Source organism: Tachypleus tridentatus, chromosome 10 (genome assembly GCF_004210375.1).
Source record: "Tachypleus tridentatus isolate NWPU-2018 chromosome 10, ASM421037v1, whole genome shotgun sequence".
NCBI classification, from domain to species: Eukaryota; Metazoa; Arthropoda; class Merostomata; order Xiphosura; family Limulidae; genus Tachypleus; species Tachypleus tridentatus.
Window position 1 is genome coordinate 36,387,622 of NC_134834.1, and position 20,195 is coordinate 36,407,816.

Below are 20,195 nucleotides of genomic sequence, written 5' to 3' on the forward strand. Positions count from 1 at the left end.
ATCTTGTAGCAGTTATGACAAGTTAGATTTATTTACCTTTACTCTTTTGGTCTTTTTATCTCGATGTTGTGATGTATGAGAGTTTTGTAATTGTTAGTTTATTGCATGTGTTTAGAACTCATTATTTAAAAGAAAATTTCTATCATTTTCTTTAATGGCATTTTGTGGAAGAATGCAAACTTGATGTGTACAAAATAGTTTGAAATGGACATGTGTATATTCTAATATTTTAGGTTATAAGGTGTTTAAATATGATCTGAAATTAAAGGCATTTTGTTTAAAATTACATAACTTGTTTCCAAATGAATAAAGGTAATACTGATTTATATCTTTTGCATTTTCTGTATGCTTTTACTCAAAAACTGAATTTTAAATTTTAGAACCTTCATTAGTATAATCCTCAACTTGAAGACTACATATTTTTGGCTTTCATCTTGTAGAATTTGGAATCTGACATCAGTGTGTGTGCAAAGAGCTTGCCAAATATAAAAATGTAAGACTGTTTCTATTTTATATATAATTAGAATTCTATGAATTTTTTGTTGAAATTTAGGATAACTGACTTGTGTTAAATTTGAAAATGTTAGTTTGTATGAGAATTTGGTATGTGATTTAACTTCACAACAAATCAGAAGATTAAGTAAAAATGTTAAAAGGTTGTCTGCAAAATCCCATAGTCCTTATTGTGTTTTGGGATATTCTAGCTTGTAGGCATAAATTTAATTGCGTATATTTATTAGTTAAAGGAAGATCAATGGTTGGGGGCATCATACCAGTAATGAAATTACCTGAAAATCTCATTTTGATTCTCATGTTAAAGAATAATATTGCTGTCATGTTTATTACAAAATATTTTGTATGGAAATCTATTTTATAAAACTTTTGTAAATTTCTTGTTATGAACTTCATTATTATTTCATATTGATTGATTACTCTACAAATATATCAGGGTAAGAAAACATTAGTGAATGTGTACAATTTATAGGCTTTTCTAAAACTTGCAGGTGTACTTTTGTTGCTTGAAATGCTAGATTCACAAATGTTTGTTTTCAAGCAACCACCAGGATCTTGTTTAATTGTTTCAGAATTATATCAAGCCCCATATGTATTTTTTTTAATTAATATTCATTAATTGGTAGAAATTTAGAGTGTAAAACCTGATCAAACTAATTTCATTTATTTGAGTATGCTTCAGTTAAGTACTCTTAGTTTTATGTTTTAACCCTTTTATAATGGGAACCCCTTTTTTATACAAGCCACTGAATTACATTCAGAAATTAAACAACTTTACTCTCAATGTATTATAATGAAATTAAATTTATAATTTATGTTACAATTTGAAGTTTTATGTTATCCAACTATAATTCCTTTGTTTCAAAAGACACCTTTAAAAATACTTCAGCTTTGGTGGTGGTGTTATGTGACCCACAAGCTATGAAAAATCTCAACTTTTGTACACTGTCTTGAATTAGATAACCCTGGTCAAGTAGATGTATGTTTGAACAATAACCATGTTTATTTGCATTATTAAATTGGTGAAGTTCTGTTGAAACTAGAGAAATTTTTTCCAACAGTGCTTAGCCTATAAACATAGCCTTGGGATGTACAAGTTACATGTACTTATTAGCTGCACATGTTTTTAATAATTAGAAAGAGCTTATTTTACATTATAAGCTAACAATAGTTATTTTGAAGTTGTTGCTTAGAATCAGGTAAATGCAATTGCGGATGGTTTTGTTGGCTGCTTTGTCCATGATAGCACATGATTGTTTTTAACCTAAATATGTTTCACTTAGAGAAACACTTAAATTGTATTTTGGTTTTACTTTTATATCATAGATAATTATGTATTAAAATGCATAACATATCTCAAACACTCAAACATTGCTCCATTTCTGAAGATTAATGATCTTATACAAGTGTAAGGTAATTTTGCCTGAGGCTTGCACATCTTACAAAAATATTGTAATATGCCCTGAGGATGACAATAACTTGTGTCAAGATGGATAATAAATTGTAAAAAAACAACAAGGAAAAATAAAGCATTAAAATTTAAGTATATGTAAAAAGGGAAGTATCTGAAATTACAGATATTACAAAATGATTTTTTAAGGTACTCTGTGAAAAATTAAATAGTATGGACACTTTTCTGTCTTAACAATTTCATTGAACTGTATATTGATAATACCTATAATTAATGATTTAGCATAGAAAAATAAAATACAAACATTTACCTAAAAAAAAACTTAATATTCATTTAGGATGTTCTAGAAGTTCTGTAAATAAAACTGAAACTGTAAGGTGAGAGTATTTTTATGCTTCAGATAAATGATGTCATTCTCTGTGTACAAGATATTTATAAACTTTAACAAAATATTCCAAGCTTTTGGGATGATACATTCAGAAATCTCATAGTTACAGTGTGTATTGTTGCACAAGCATTCTTTCCCAGTTGGTCTTTTGCAAAGTGCAGGAGTCTATTGCAAAGGGGTTAAGAAAAATAATTATAACTTTGTCAACTTTTGAAAGATGTGTCAAAAACACTTGCATATGTGTTGTGTTTATTAAGCTTTTATAATCCAGACAACAATGTGTTAAATTTTTAGAAAAAAAAAATTAAACCTTTCAAATTTGATTTTTAAAATACAAATAATATGTACGTAACTAAAAGTATAAAAGTGAGATCTAAATATAATTTAAGTGTCTATCAATCTCATATCTATAAGGCAAGAAACTATAACCAAAAGCTGGAGACCCTGTACTCAACAGTGGACCAAGCTTCCTTTCTACATTGTAAAACAAACCATATAGTGCTAAATTAGTCAGATAGAGGGAATCTGCTCTTTCTATTGGTTATAAGTATGCCATTCAACTTCAAAATGTCACTTAAGAACATAACTTCAACTATGCAAGTGGGTGTGGCTACCTAGTTACAAAGAATTTAGTATGGTTTTCTGAGAGAGAGGAATCTTCAAACATTTTAAGGAAGTAATAAAACATGTCTGTGTAGTAGACTTTAAGGTAATAGTCTTTGTTAACTACTCACAGTTGATTGTACAAGTGCTCTTTAAAAGTTGAGAATTGTAATGACAAGCAGTCCACGTGACAGTAAAAATTGCAGTTTTAGTCGCTGTTTTAGATGCTTCTTTTTAAAATAAAAAATAAAACTTAATGTAAAGCCTTATAATGTATTTGATGATAATTTTGTTAATATACAAGTAAAATGGTTTAATTAAATTGTGAATGTAGAAAGGAATTTAAAAATTGTGCCAAAAGATAGAGTTAAAAATTCTCTTCACAAAGTCAATAACTGAATTAATTAAAAAATGATAAAAGGTTTTAGTTTTTCATAGATAATGCCTTTTTTTTCATTGTTTTGTCTACTAGTTTTACACTTAAAATCCTTGAAAGCCTTAAGGATATCTTGTAAACCAGGGTTTAAACTTGCAATGAATTATAAGATAGTGTGTCAATTTTAGGAGGTATTAAACAGTTGAGAGGTTTGGAATTGCATTTTTATTCTTAAAGAGAGTATTTAATACAGTAATTTTATATTTTTTAGTAATTTCAATACAAAACTACATATAAATCTGATTACATTCTTGAAATGTTTGATTTTATTCACATAATTTGATTTCTAATAGTTAGTAATAAATGTAAACATTTTAATATTTTTCTAAGTATCCATGTGTTGCTACTTAGAAGATTTAAAATGTGCATCTTCAGCATTTTTATAACAATCATTAACATAATCCATAATGTACTCTAGGAATTAGATTTTTCAAGTGTAAGTGATATGAGAAGCACTGTAAATAACTTTAGAATCTTTTGCTTTTGTTCTTGATGAATTAAAAATATCTTGCAATGAATTTTGCTGCAGGAAGAAGGGCATTATAAATGTTTAACTGACAAACTAACAAAAAGCAGAGAAAAGAAACTGAACTAATTGTTCACTGGATTTTTAGGAGATATATTAAATTATTTTCTTCAATTTCAGATCTAGAGGTGCAAAAAACCCTTATTTATGGGTTGCCTGAGGTACATGAACAGGATCTTATCTCTCATACTTATTATTTCATCCAAAGAAGCTTTTGATTATAATTTGGTTAAATTTTTAGCATGGATATTGGAGTTTTATACAGTACTTGGAGAGTGTTTTAAAGAATACAGAACATTCTACTAAATTATTGGATACATTTAATCCTCATGGTTGTTTAGCTAGTTTTGGTGATGTTATTTATACAAGTGCTAATATCCAATAAAATACTTTTCTAACAGTCATCTTAGGCCTTGTCTCATGGAATTTTTACATTCAGATTTACTAAAATAGTTATTGTGAACCCTTTTGTTTTAGAACTTTGTTTTCTATTCATGTAAAACTTTAATCTTTGCTGAACTGTAAGTATTATAAATGTAAATCCAAGAATATGACTTGTAGAAGTTTTAAAACAAATGTTGATTCTTGCAGCAACACAAACTGCATTTCATCTTTGTGATGAGATTTATCAGATTGAGGGAATGAATATGGGCAATCCACCAGTGTCTGGCATAGTTAACATCTTTATGAACATGCTTGATTATCAAATCAAACGTTTGGCTAATTTAGAAGTATTTTTTGTTATGTTAATAAATTTGCTGAGTTTGTTTTTGAACAAACATTTGAAGAGTTTTTAAGTTTTTTAAATTCACAACATCCTAACAGTGAATGTACTCATGGGAAGGAGAGGAGTTATATTTTCATAATGTATGGTTAATAAAGTCAATAATAATAATTTTAAAATTATTTAGGAATAAAATTCATACTGATCATTATTGGATTGGTTGTCAGTTCTGTATAAGTCACAAAAAATAGGTGCTATAAAAACTTTATCAGCTTTAGCTGAGGTTAATTGTATTTCAAAAAGAAAAAAGAGCTGAATGAGAAAATACATTATCTGGAAACCGTTTTAGTAAAAAAGTATTAGTGTGGTTATATTGGTAAGTATTGAAATGTTGACTGAAAAAAATATTCATATGGTTTGATTAATTTTGTTATTCTGTTTGAGCTTGATGTATTAACCATAATAAAAAAAGAATGTGACAAGAAACAGGTGTAGAAACTCGTAGTTGAGGATAATTTTCTTTTTCTTTACCAGAAGAAAAAGTTGAATTCAGTTCTACAAAACTGAATTAAATTGATTGATACTGAAAAAGATTTTATAGGGGAGATTGTTAGGTATTTAAGTACAAGAAAAATAGAAAATGGACATGCTTCATCACTTATTTAACAACACTTTAAAGATGCAGAACACTACCGAAAATCATGTTATTTTCTGTGAATCTCATGGTAATGAATGTAAAATTGCATAGTGTGTTGTAGGTCGTATATGCATACTCATTTGTAGTGTATACGTGAAACTGGTAACATATAATCTGCCAAAAGATTAATTCATGATTACTTTGTTGTATTCTTATTGACTTTTCTGATTACATTGGGTATTATATTTGATTGGATATTAGTACCTACATAGCAGTTGAATAAATGATTTTCCTGTTCATCAGGAATAGTTCAAGCTAAAACTTACTGTAAGTACTAGAAAGTAGGAAGTTTTAATTAACTAACATATAAAAAGTCAATTAATTAATTAATATATATTAATTTAGAGTAGTAATAGTGCAAACTTTGATATTTGTAGTATAGTTCACAAAAATTGTTGTTCTCAATAATTTGACATTAGGGGTGAAGAGGATGCAGTAACATGAAGCCAGAAAAGAATAAATTAAAGTTTAAAACCTTATCATGAGAGTAAGAGTATAGGGTTTAAGTTGACTAATAATACAGCTTCAGAACTCATTTACTAGTTATGTATATTTATGTGTGTAAATTTAATTAATTTGGTATCTTCTGAAGCATGTGATACAACATTTTTATGACAAACATAAACCTTATCTTGCTTGGTGAATTACAGGAATTTTAGTATGGTAAAGAAATATTTTCTAACAGTTATCTTAATCTTTGTCTAATTGAATTTTCACATTAATCAGATTTTATTGAATAGTTATTGTAAACCCTTATTTGGTCTTAGAAATTTTTTCCATTCTTGTAATACTGGCCCAGCATGATCAGGTGGGTTAAGGTGTTCAACTCGTAATCTGAGGATCACAGGTTTGAATCCCCATCACACTAAACGTGCTTGCCCTTTCAGCTGTGGGGCTTTATAATGTGACAGTCAATCCCACTATTCATTGGTAAAAGAGTATACCAAGAGTTGGCAGTGGGTGGTGATGACTAGCTATCTTCCCTCTAGTCTTACACTGCTAAATTAGGGATGGCTAGTACAAATAGCCCTCATGTAGCTTTATGCAAAATTCAAAAACAAACAAACTTGTAATACTTCACTATCTATCAGTATATCATATTAAACTTATCCTTTGTCAGAGGTACATTACAGTGCTCCTTATATAGTAATTAATGTTAGGAGTTTAAGAATATTTGAACATACCTAGACAGAAGTAGAACTGTTCATAACATTATTTGATCTTGGTAAAGGACCATTATTTGAAGTTGAATGCACTAGGCAGTGCCAACTGCAATATAATAATCATCTAGAAGAATTGTATGATCATTTAAATATTGTTATTTTATTCTACATAGTATTTTATTTGTAATTTATTACTTTCTTTCCAGAACTTAATTTTTAATTTTGCTTTTATGGCTTATAGTTTCCATTGTCCTCTGAAACTAATGAAATTGTTTGTCTGCACAGGTATATTAACTATTCAGTGACCATTTATTCAGTAATTTGGCTGAAGAACTTATCTAGATATTCTGTATAGAGCTTTTGCCCATAAAATATTTGTTACATTTAGTGACAAGGTAACTTCTACTACAACTGTATATATTATATTTAGGCTGAGATCTGCACAGCAAGGTGATGCCAAAGAAAAGTCTGTACTATATGTTGAAGGTGTACCACCAGGAATGGAGAAGGTAATCACAATGCTTTAATGTTTATGGTAACAGTACAGACCTAATTTTATATTTGTTTTATGTATATATAAATATAATAGGTACTCATTTTCTTATGAACTTAAAAGATAATTTTTCCACTCTTGTTGTGTGTATAAATTTAATCTTATAATCAGTGATGTTGAGAAAACCCACTTGTAGAGAAATATATTTGTAGAAACGGCTCATCTGGGTTGAGAAAATTTTTACGTAGAGGAGTGAACAATGTTTCGACCTTCTTCGGCCATCGGTGACCGAAGAAGGTCGAAACGTTGTTCACTCCTCTACGTAAAAATTTTCTCAACCCAGATGAGCCGTTTTTACAAATATATTTCATCTTATACTTTTGTTGCTGTGAGATTTGATATAAAAACCATTGTTGAAATGTAGTGTTACCGAAATGCATTGGCTTTTTATATATTAAAAGTGTTAATTTGATTTTTTACTGATAATTATTCTATGAATATATTGCAAATTCATGAATGTTCATTATTTTGATTGGCTCATAAAGCAATTTATTAACATTTGTTGGCATTGATTACACTTTTTTGCCTCTCTCTTGGTCATGTTTGATTTTGCAAAATTTATTTCTTTTAGTTGTGAAATGTGAGGTTAGGGTATGCTGTTTTTGACAAGTTTATCAATAATTAACAGAAGTTCCAAAACATTTTGTGTATGAAAAGGCATGTTGTGTAAAGTGCTCAACAGGATATTGTCTATGGTTTTATTATAGACAGGTGAGATTGGATATGACATAATTCTCTCAGAATGTACATCATTTTGTACATCTGAAAGAAACTTTTAATGAGTCACACTCAAAATTAAATATACAATTTTTTATCATGGTTTATAAATAAAGGTAGTATAAAAACATAGCTAATAATTCAAAATTTTAAGTTCTTAATTTTGTAAGAAAATATTTAAAAAATCCTCATTCACCTTAGTATGAAAGTCATGACATTTACTGTTTGGATACATCCCCTCTTCTCTAATTCATTTACCAATGTTATCATTGTGCAGGCAAAGCTTAGTTTTTATAACCTTCATTGTCCTTTGGTCATATAGCCATCAAACAGGAAAACAGACCCACAGAAATTGCTAATACCGTGTTTCTCCGATAATAAGACCTGCCCATAAAATAAGACCTAGTGTGATTTTTGGGGATAGTTTTAATATAAGCCCTACCCTTAAAATAAGCCCTAGTTAAGAGTGGCAGGAAGAGGAAAGAAATAAAAATTAATTTATTAATTAGTTTAATAGTTAGTTAATTAGTTTGTTTAAGTATTAATCAGTTAGTTTAATAGTTTAATAATAGTTTATTTTAAATGGTTAGTTTAATAGTTTTACTTTGTAACTTCATTTTTTTAATATATCAAAATAAGACATCCCTGAAAATAAGCCCTAGTGTCATATTTTGGAGTGAATATTAATATAAGCCCTGTCTTATTTTCGGAGAAACACGGTAGTTTTATTTGATGTTTAGTGCTGTGTTATTTAAGACAATAACTTTTTTCACTTAGCTAGAAAGCCAGATGAATTGCAATAGCAATAGGACATTGTCTACTTTTTGCATGTTATAACTCTGTGTTCTTTGGTGCATTATTTGGTTAAATAAAGGACTAATTAATGAAGTAGAATCATTAATATTTAAAAAAGAAAAAAAAAAGAAATGGCTGTGCGTCATGAACAGTCGATGACAAAATAAAAAATGACCTAGATAAATACTTTATTTCTTGGTTCTCATATGTATCCTTTATTTATTATTATAAAAATAAATAAAATGTAAAAATTAGAAGCTTTTAAGTTAGGTAAAGTTAAATTTTCACCAGGTACACTCAAAAGCAGCTTGTGATTAGCTCATGCATTATGTAAATCTGTTGGGTAATATGAGCTCCATTTTTGCTGGTTGATTTATGTATTTTATGGCAAGAATATTATTTTATACATGGTTCAAAGGTCAGTAAAATAAATTAAGCACAAACAAATGTAGTATCATGTTACAGTTTGGAGTCATTCTGGAAAGAAAATAAAGGGTAATTTTGATTTATTTTGAATTTTTTGATGGTTATGAGTTTGATGAAATTGATTAACTGTGCATATAGAGCTAGGGAAGAGAAACTAACAGCTATGATAAAAAGTTTCGCAGAAAGATAATTTTTTTATAATTAACGATGTATTAGAGATTATACAAGTGAAATTTATGACTTCTCGGAAGAATAAAGGTATTTGTAATCTCAACATAAAAATAACTTTTCACTTATACTATTAAACAAAACTACTCTATATTCATAGAAAAATCTATAAAACTACTTCACTAAAAGTAATTTTTTGTGTACGATACTCTTCTAATGTGTACTGAAAGTCTGTCAAATTTTGTGAGATATACTTGTTTTCTAGTGTGGAAATTGTAAGAAATATAAAACAGTTACAAACTCGATCAATTAGACCAAGCACGTGTGGGAAAAGTTAATACAAAAATATAAAGTTCTGTATAAATGTTGTGGACTTGCAGTACGAGAAACTGGGTTTTGGTACTTATGGTGGTGAGCAGAGCACAGATAGCTCATTGTGTAGCTTTGTGCTCAACTTCAAACAAAGTGTAAATTTTCTATGATTCTATGTTGTAACAAAATATACCTGGGCTTGAATATGGTTGTTAAAGGGGCATATACTTTATGAACATGTCCTTTGAAACATCATAAAAGTGAACAGTAATGATTTTTTATGGCTAAAGGAATGTTACTTCTCATAATCTTGTTTCTTTTTGTGACCAAGTTGAGGATGGAGATTTACCTTTCACTGCGGAGTACAGTTGACCATGTGTCAGATATCTAGATTTTGCAACTGGTAACCCAAATATAATATATAATACCTTGCACTTTTAAACTGTTATTGCTTTATAAGAAGTTTAGTCCTTTAGTGTGGATTGTAGGGTGATACTGACTGGCTATTTTATATGTGATCAGTAGTTTAAAGTTATGAATTTTAGTAGATATCTTTGATATCTTTAGTAGATATTTTAGTAGTTTCTTTGGTATAAAAACAAGTCTTGTTAGAAATGAAATATAAACTCCAAAATGAGAATGCTTTCTAAACATGGACCTTTCCTCTTTAGAGGCAAACTCCCAGTGGACTTTTCAAAAGTGTTCAGGTTATAGTGTTTTTATTTCATTTTTATCGAGGCTTCTTGAACATGTGTATTTTTCTAACATCATGCATGTTATTCTTGTGTTACTTTGGTAGGGGTGATAAAGAATGCTGTGGATTCAGAACATTTTCTCTTAATCAGTGAAATAATTTTAATGGCAGCATTGTATCTTTGTTGCTGTCATTTAAATTAAATTAATTTGCAGTTAAAATTTATGCTTTTTTGGATAATAAAAAAAACAAATGCTTTTGATAAGTTGTGAGATGTTTATCAATTTTTATTTTCTTACTCCAATAATATACTGGACAATGGTGTCTTAAGATTTCCTTTTCAGAAAGCAAAGAATTGGTAGATAGTATGTAATTTTTACCAGTAATGTCTACACACTGATTTATATTGTAATTTATGTTTAGGAAGGACTAGGAACCCTCTTTTCTCTTTATGGTCATGTTTTGAAAGTTCATGTTGGCCAGTCAAGAAATCCCAAATTTATTACAGGTTATGGGTAAGTTCTTTTGCACATTTATGATTGAAGAATCACATAAAGGATATTTTAACATGTAGACAAAAGACAGAAAAGTTGATTTATATATTAATATATATATATATAGTTAATGATTAAAACATTAATAAAAGCTACACAGAATGAATACTAAATTTTAGATTTGTTCCATTACCTTAATATTTAATCTTTGCTAAACTTCATAATGTTTTGAAATTTGAGGGAAAAAAGGACAGAAATGGTACTTTGGAAAGAAGTAACTTTGAATTGTATGTGTAACCAGATATCTTTTTTTAATTTTTAATATCCATTATTAAAATTTTCTTTACAGGATAGTACATATGTCATCCTCAGAGGAGGCAGAAACTGCCATTCGTGAGTTGAATAACAAACCTCCGTTGCGACTTTATGTTCAATTTGCAAAAAGTAAAGAAAATAAAAAACAACATGAAATGAAGAAGGTAAGTTTACAATTAAAAGTAAAAATTTATAATAATTAATACTTTGCTGTAGGGTTGTGACAATAAGCTTACCTGATGGTTCAATATTTATCTTGATTCTTTTATCAAAATATAATGCATTCTATGATACAACTATGTTAACACTTTTGCTGTTGACACCTTTTTCTGTGCATGTCATGAGGTTTTAGTGAGTTACATTTGACACCTAGGGTACTTTATTTTCATGGTATATGAATAAGCATAATATTTATGGTCTTTAATCTTATTTGGTTACAGGGCCATAAACTAGAAAATCAGACCCCACATGTCACATCCTCTCTTAAACTGCCAACAGCTCTATCTGATGTTTAATACTATATTATTTATAATTAGTAGACAACCAGACCTTTAATCTATCAATGTTGCTTGCTGTACAGAGATTTGTTTATTTTGCTTTCAATTCAAACTTTATTCTTGCAAGAAAAATCTTGATGACCTTTGTTGAATATTTAACAGATCTTGTTGCATGGTTAGAAAATCAGAAAAAAATTGTAATAATTATGGGACATTGTGTGCTTTTTATTATTTTATGTTCTTTGGTGCCTTATTTAACTGTATAAATTTAGTGCAATAGTGCCATTAGTATAAAAAGGAAAGGAGGTTATTGTCATCAACAGTTAACAGCAAAAAAAAGAAGACCAAGGAAAGTGTGATATTTATTGTTGTTCATATTTATTCTTTATAATTATAAAAGTAACTAAAATGTAAAAACTTAGCATATTTTAAGTTAAATTAGGTAAAATTAATAATAAAAACTACTTTTGACAAGGTTTTAGGTAAAATAAAGGGACTTCAGAAAATAACTGCAGTACAAATTAACATAGTATTGGAATGCAGCTAGTGAAATTCAGTTGTTACAGCTCTACTTACTCTGAGAATGTAAGATACATGCTGATTGAAATCATTTGTAAATTCTTTGAAATAATTCTTAAATTTGCTTTAAATAAAACTGTATTGGAAATTTAGCACAAAGAGAAATCTTGTGTTTTAGAATAATGTTGGTTGGTAAATTTTGAAGTAGTAAAACTATTGACCTTCTAATGTTACTGAGTGTACAACAGTTTGTAGAAAATGTTAGTAGAACAGTCATATAACATTGTCAACAGCCAGTAGATGTGTAGTAAGTTTATTGTATAAATGCAATAATGAGATTTCCAGGTTGGTAATTAAAGTTAAATAGGTATTTTTGGAATTCTTAGAATGATTTTTATCTTGATTTTTCAGTTTAATAGCTATTAATTTTTGGTTCTCAATTCCTTCAGAAATTTCTCAAACATAGTTTAGATATTACTGTTTTTTCTTAATTGTATCTAATGCTATTATCTCATAATATCTGCCTTAAACAGTTATTTATCATGTTATAAATTATTCTTATGTTTGTTAATAAAGGCAGAGAAGAGTCAGTTTAGTGGAATGAACTTGTACAGAAATAATGTAAATTCTGTGACATATGAAAGGTCGTCATTACTAGGAAAATTGTGTTCTACTGCAAGCTTCGAACCTCAGGACAAAGGCAAGTATATTATTGTTTTATTTACTATATATCTTTGTGTATTTTGAGTTGTTTTTTAATATTAACTGGACAAGGAAAATACTCCAGGTAGTAATGGAAAGTGTTTGAAGAATGCTATCAGATAAATGTTATTGCATAGGCTAACATGAAGATTATATTTTTTGAATTTTTAAATGGAAAGATGTTTTATTTTAAACTTAACTCAGACTGAGATTTATATGGGTTCAAAATACAATCATAAAATCTTCTGCTTGGTGATATTTCTGCTAAAAGAAAAGATATTTGTGAATATCTTCCACTATAATTACAATCATGATTTATTTTGAAAGGTTGCATTATTGTTTTATACTTCATTTGAATTATGTTATTGTAGTTTGGTAGAAAATAAATGTTTTTAGTAGAAAAAAAAATCAGGTTGGATAATTTTGTGCCATAAGAAGATGTATTCTGTTAACAAGACTACTGTTTGCTATTGTCATATTTCCAAGGTTTTAATTGTCTAAGGAACTATGCAATGAACAAAGAATATTTGTAAAAGAAAATGTAAAAAAAGAAAAGGTACATCTTTTCTAGAAACTATGACATGTTCAATTTTGCATTATTATTCAATAGTTTTGTGCTGTGCATTGACACAAACAATGTGCATCAGTGTATCTCAAGATGGCTGGTATGGGTATTAAAACTTTTATTGAAATAAAGTAGAGAAATGTTTTGACCTTCTTAGGTCATTTTCAGGTTAACAAAGAGAGTTTGCAGCTTTAGAGTTACTGTTTTTTGTTTGTAAAATAATAGAGAATACAGCTGTTTTTTATTGTTTAAAATATTTAAGCTGTTAAATGCATTGGACATTAAATTTCAACAATACAGTTGTACTTAAGTAATCATTCAGCCTGAAAGTGACATTTTTATTATCAACATCTGGATTTGTTTAAATGAGATCTAAATAGTTTCAGAGAAATAAACTTGTGTAGTTAAATAAGGTTGTTTTGAAAATAACGTGTGTAATGAACTGTTATAATCTTGTTTTGTTAAAGTGAGTTTTAATCTATGCTAACATGGGTGGTTTTAAAATTTTAAGACTGTGAGAAGTTAAATTAATGTAAAGTGAGATTATTTTTATTTATTGCAGTTCAAGGTTCTGCCTCTCCTTCCCTGGTATGTATGATGTTCACATAGTTATGATATAATGAGTTAAAATATTCTGGTAGCTTATTTTTCACTGTGGTATCACATCTGATCCATAATAGCTCAAGACTACATGTATCACTATTAGTAATATTTAAGGGGTTAGACTTAAAAAAAAAGTAATTTTTTGTTGTAGTGTTCATGTGTTAATATAACCATAAATAGGTTTTATTCATTTAATGTCATTAAGCTTAAAATGTCTTTAAATTCTCTTGTGTGTAATTATGTGATTGGAATTTGTTGCCAGTTTGATTTTTTTTTAATTTGTATTTTTGTTATTAGTACCTGGAACATACTATCCAATTTATTTCTGTTCATTGCAAAAGTATTTTACCCTTATACCTTCCAATGAAATACCATATATAGGGTTATAGGGTTTCTGTTTTCAAATTCATATAACTCTCTTGTTGCTATAATTTAATTTTTACATAAAAACATTTTCTTTCATTGAACAATTTTTAATCTCAAGTACTTTTGATCACTTATTAGATATGTTTTGTGTCACTACCAAATTTAGGTGAAGCTAGTTATAAGGTTGATACATAAGATAAAACCCCAAGTTGTTTATAATGCATAGTTACACCAAATGAATAAATGGAAATGATGAAGGAAAACAGACAGAAAATACTGAGAATACAAAATTATAATTTATTATAACAAATAGGTCAACTACTTTGTGAAACTTATTTGAAGATTTCCTTTTTTCAATAGTAAATAATGTAATAATTGGACTATAAATTTGTTAAAAGAAAGTGCATATTAGCCAAAGAACACACACACACACATTTATTTATCCAATTTTACACTGAAGTTAGGGGGGTGGGAAGCTACCTGTAACTCTTTCCACATTGGGCTAGTTGATATGACTATTTCCACACTATGCCTTTTATTATCTTTTGTTTATCTTCACAAAATTTGACAAGCTTTCATTAAATAATAGTCTTTTTTTTTACAGAAAAAAAATCAGTCTTTTAATTAAGTATGTTTACTAAAGATTTGCTTTCGAATGTATGGCATCTGTGTTGACTTCTTTAAGTGCAAAGTAATTTTCATGTTACATTAAAAATTTTATTTCTCTTAAAATCTTTAAATTTCATTTTTATAATTTCTAAATCCTCCTGAGTAAATATCAGACATTTTTTTCCCACGCAAAACTTTGGTCTTTTATTTTATCTGGTGTAACTTTGTATGGACTTCATTGATTTGACTGACCTTATAACCACCATGAAAAGATGTGAATAAATCTAAATAACACTTTTTGTCATTCTAGAATAATAGCAGATTGTAACTGAAAACTAAAATCATTTATCACAAAGGCCAAGCATGACCAGGTGGTTAAGCCATTCGACTTGTAATTTGAGGGTCACACTAAACATGCTCACCCTTTCAGCCATGGGAGTGTTATAGTGTGATGGTTAATCCCACTCTTTGATGGTAAAAGTTGGCAGTAGGTGGTTATGACTAGCTGCCTTTCCTGTAGTCTTACACTATTGAATTAGGAATGGCTAGCACAAATAGCCCTCGTGTAGCTTTGTGCAAAATATAATACAAACCAAATCATTTATTACAAATAGCTTAAAGCTTGTAACTGAGTATACCTGTGTATACTTAATTTTATTGTTTTATTGCTCTTGTACTGTGTCTAATAATCCTACTGTATGAGATGTACACCACTCAGCAAATACATAACTAAATGTATTTTATGATTTAATGTGCAATTTGTTTGTGAGCATATTTCATGAATAATTTTTGTAATTGTTCATTATCATATTTAATGTGACGTAATAAGTATCATATTTTTACATTTAGTTATTTTTGTAAAAATAAGTTAAATATACATGAAAAACAAGAAATGCAATCACTTGTTTTTTGTTGTCAGTTCCCAGTGAAACTTGCCCACCCCCCTGTAGTACAGTGGTGAGTTTACAGATTTACAATGCTAAAATCAGGGGTTTGATTCCTCTCGGTGGGCTCAGCAGATATCTCCAATGTGGCTTTGCTATAAGAAAACACACACCCAGTAAAACTTAATCCTGAGTTTTATTAAGATATGACTAGTACACCAGATCATTTTTATTTATTTAAATAATGTATCTAATAGCACTGAATAATAACACACACAAAGAAAACAGTATCCTGTAACTATAATAATTTAACTGGCTTTCTAACTAAGACAAGACTGGCTTACATTACTTCTCTCAACTAATTGACCCAAATGCCATGAGATGTTAAACTGAAGTCTAAATTTACAGTAATCTGTACTGAAAACATTGTAACATTATATGTCACTTGATAGATTCAAACGTTACCTTTCTGTTGTTTACAAATGATGTAATATAAAATCAGAAATATTTGAAGTTTTTGAAAGAGAGGATATGACAGATTGGTGTGGGAAGTGGGTGTGATTTTCTAGTTTTAGGTTTCATAAACAAAAAAGATTAAAAGCTGTAAAAATTAAGTTTATTTTAGCAATACCAATGTCATAATGAGCAATTTATGTTAAATTCTGTACTTCTCAGTGGGATGGTAAATAAATTAGAGAAGGAAGACCTAAAGAACAAATGTTACAAATCTCATATTGTGGGAGTTTGAGGAGTTTTGCAAACATTTTCTTAGAAAACTTAAAATGTATATAAATTTTATTTTCTGTGATATTAACTGTATATGTGCTGATATTAAAGTAGGTTAATTAAATTTTGAATGTAATTCTGTAAAAGGCCATGGCATGCTCACTTTGACGTGCATGCTGCAAGAAGTTAATTTTCAGATAATTAAAAATAAATTGAATCAATATTTTGCCATTGTGTCTAAATTAGTGTTACTGCAAAAACTAATAAGAAAAATTGTTTGTTTATTAAATTGCATATTATATCATTCTTTTTGAGGTTCCCACCCTGTCTTTGTCACTCAACACACCCTTGGAGGCCGTAGCCATCAGTGTTTCTTCGGGTCATACCATCACTGTTTGTACTCTCTACCTGTCTCCTGGAGAGACATATGATCAATCAGACCTTGATGTTCTTGTTGAACAGTTGCCGTCTCCCTTTCTAATCCTGAGGGACTTTAATGGACATCATCCCCTGTGAGGAAGTGCTGTTATTGATAGGAGGGGTCACTCTGTAGAGCATATGCTCTCTGATCACAATCTTTCTCTTTTCAATACTGGTTCTTCCACTTATTTTCATGCACCTAGTCAGTCCTTTACTGCTATTTATATCTCAGTTTGCTCCCCTTCATTATTCTCCCATTTTTCATGGAGGGTTGACAATAATCCACTAGGCAGTGATCATTTTCCTATACTTTTGAGAGAGACTGGCCGTGGTCGATGCCACCCTACCCTCGTGCCCTGGTGGAAGCTGGATCAGGCAGACTGGTCCACTTTCACTGCTCTCGCAGAACTTGATCCTGCCATTGTGAGTCAATCATCAATAGATGACTGTGTGGCAGCAGTAACTGACTGTATTATACAAGCAGCTGCTTAGTGTATTCCTAAAACCTCGACACGTTTTCCATGATATCCACATCTGTGGTGGAATCTTGCTTGCCACTTGACACGGAAGGCTCAAAAACGGGCCTGGGATACTTTCCGTAGATATCCCACACTTTTGAACTGCATCACTTTGCAATGGGCCTGAGCACATGCTAGGTGGGTAAGATGTCAGAGCCAGAAGGAATCTTGGATTAAGTTCACATCTAGCATATCTTCTACTACCAGTTCCAAGGTCATATGGGACAGAATTCGAAAGGTCAGTGGGCACTACAATTCTGTCCCCCTCTCGATCTTACTCTCTGATGGCCAAGAGGTAGCTGATGTCGGAGCATCACCGATACTCTAGGTGAAAGCTTTTGCCGGGTATCTAGCACTTCTGCTTGTTCCTCTACCTTCTTGGCCATCAAGACTTGGGCAGAGTGTTCACCTCTTTCCTTTTGAACTGACTGTCTCTTTGACAAGAATCGCCCTTTATACTGGTGGAGCTGAAAATGGCCCTTCATCGGTCTGGCAGTACATCTGTTTGACCTGATGATGTACAATATGACATGCTGCACTATCTCTCTCCTGCTTTTCTTGATATTCTTCTAATTCTTTTTAACCAGATCTGGAAGGAGAATGTTTTTCCTACTGCCTGGCACTAGGCTATTGTCGTACCTTTCTCTAAGCCTGAGAAAGATCCCAAGATTCCAACAAACTACCGTCAAACTTTAACATCTCGTGTCAGTCGTCGAACATGAGATATATTGAGCGGCAACTACAAACTGCCCTCAGTCGTGTAATGAAGTGGACCACAGCAAACAGCTTTAATTTTTCTCTCTCTCTAAAATCGTTTGCATGCACCTTTGCTGCCAATGAGGTATTCACCCTGATCCTGAACTCCGTATTGGTGAAGTTTTGTTGCCAGTGGTCCCTGAGACAAAGTTCTTGGGGCTTATCTTTGACCGTAAGCTGACCTTTGTACCACACTTAAAGCAGCTACTGGTCAAATGCATAAGAGCACTGAACATCCTCCGTGTCCTCTCTACCACCAGTTGGGGAGCGGATCGATGTTCTATGTTAAAGATATATCGTGCTCTTATTTGATTGAAACTCGACCATGGATCAATGGTCTATGGCTCTGCCAGACCCTCAGCCTTAAAGATGCTGGACCCCATTCATCATCAAGGACTTTGACTCTGCACTGGGGCTTTCCACACCTCCCCTGTTCAAAGCTTGTACGTAGAACCTCATGAACCTTCTCTGCACCTTTGCCATTTGCAACTGTCTCTACTAAATTCTTCGAAACTTCTTTCTTTACCAAAGCATCCCACCTGGGGATGTGTTTTCCTTCCTCAATGGGCCATAATTTTTCAGAACAGACGATCTGCCATTGCTCCTTTTGGCCTTTGCATCCAGGTGCAATTGGATGAATTGGGTCTGTCCTTGGATAACATTGCAGAATCCACTGGTCATCCCCATCCCACCATGGCTTATTACAGTCTCCAAATGTGACCTTTCTTTAAGTCATCTGAGAAAGGCAGATACTCCCGATTGGAAGTACCATCTTTTATTTACTGAACATCTTTCAAACAATCATTCCATTCCAATTTATACAGATGGTTCCAAATCGGGTAATTCTGTGAGCTCATGGTTTGTTGCAGTTCGGTGGTTGCGCGCAGAATCCCCTCTACAGTTTGTGTTCACTGCTGAACTGTACGCGATATCTCTTGCCCTGGATCATATTGAAGCTGAGCAGTACTCTGACTGCACTATTTGTACTGACTCCCTTAGTTCTCTGCTGGCCTTGGAATCACTTTACGTTGGCTTACACCCTGTTCTCGCTGATATTCAAAACCCTTGCCCATTTCTCATTAACATCTACTTCTATCCAGTTTTCCTGGATACCAGGCCATGTTGGTATTCGTGGGAATGTGCTTGCAGACACGGCAGCTAAATCTATCTGCTCTGGCACTATCACCACTGTGCCTATTCTGTACATGGACTATGATCCTGTATTCAAGGCTTGACTCCGTGCCAGCTGGCAGTCCACTTGGAGTGAGCAAGGTGACAACAAGCTTTTTCAAATAAAACCCTTTATTGGGCTTTGGCTCTCTAACTTCCATAAGGTTTGGAAGGAGGAAGTTGTTCTAACTAGACTACGTATTGGTCACAGTTTTTAACTCATCGTTTTCTTTTATCTGGAACTGATGCACCAGTGTGTAGTTTGTGTAACACTCAAATCACTGTAAGCCACATTTTACATTCTTGCCATCGTTACAACTCTCAACGATGTCACTATTTTAAACATGTTCTGTCTCAAGGTTTGTTCGTACCATTGGACAGTGTTATTGGTGATGGTGACACTGTCCACCTTGATAAAGTTTTTAGTTTTTTAATGGCCATTAATCTTTTTAATCTCATTTAAGTGTTTGATATTTATTCGTTACACCTTTTTAATTGTGGTTCCCTTTTAAGAGTCTCAACCTCTACAGTTCAATTTAAAATTGGAAAATTGCCAGAACATTAAATAACTTGACACCAGGACTGGAAAGGCCAACTTCAGGTGACTAACGCTGCTGTTTGAACTGTCCATTTTAACTACCCATTAGTCGTCCTAGCAAGTTGTTATTACAATTTTGCTGCATGTCTTTTAACACTTTTATTACTTTACTATTACTTTATGCTGCAGAAAGTCCTTTACAACTTTGTAGACTGGATGTCAACATTGGTTTTATGCCATTTCATGTTCTTCATTGCTGTTTTGTTTTTACCTTCATTTCCTTTTATGTATTTTACTTCATTTACTTTACTTTTACCTTTTTACCAGACATATGGCTAATTATTATTACGATTTTGCTACATGTCTTTTAAAACTTTTATTACTTTA

At 30.9% G+C, this 20,195-nt stretch overlaps 1 protein-coding gene across 10 annotated transcripts in view; it reads left to right on the forward strand.

Annotated features, from left to right (window-relative positions):
* The window catches only part of LOC143229058 (tudor domain-containing protein 1-like), a 105,792-nt gene that overhangs the window by 16,986 nt on the left and 68,611 nt on the right, over window positions 1–20,195 (forward strand). For 9 of the 10 annotated variants that reach the window (XR_013015630.1, XM_076460778.1, XM_076460779.1 and 6 more), the window contains 6 exons: window positions 381–493; window positions 6,892–6,970; window positions 10,550–10,641; window positions 10,970–11,099; window positions 12,528–12,651; window positions 13,781–13,806. Coding sequence is in view for 9 of the 10 variants with exons in the window: in XM_076460778.1 (XP_076316893.1) it covers window positions 492–493; window positions 6,892–6,970; window positions 10,550–10,641; window positions 10,970–11,099; window positions 12,528–12,651; window positions 13,781–13,806 (453 nt within the window). In the remaining variant the exon portion in view is untranslated. The remainder of the gene's footprint in view (window positions 1–380; window positions 494–6,891; window positions 6,971–10,549; window positions 10,642–10,969; window positions 11,100–12,527; window positions 12,652–13,780; window positions 13,807–20,195) is intronic. The other variant, XM_076460782.1, reaches the window with a different exon arrangement.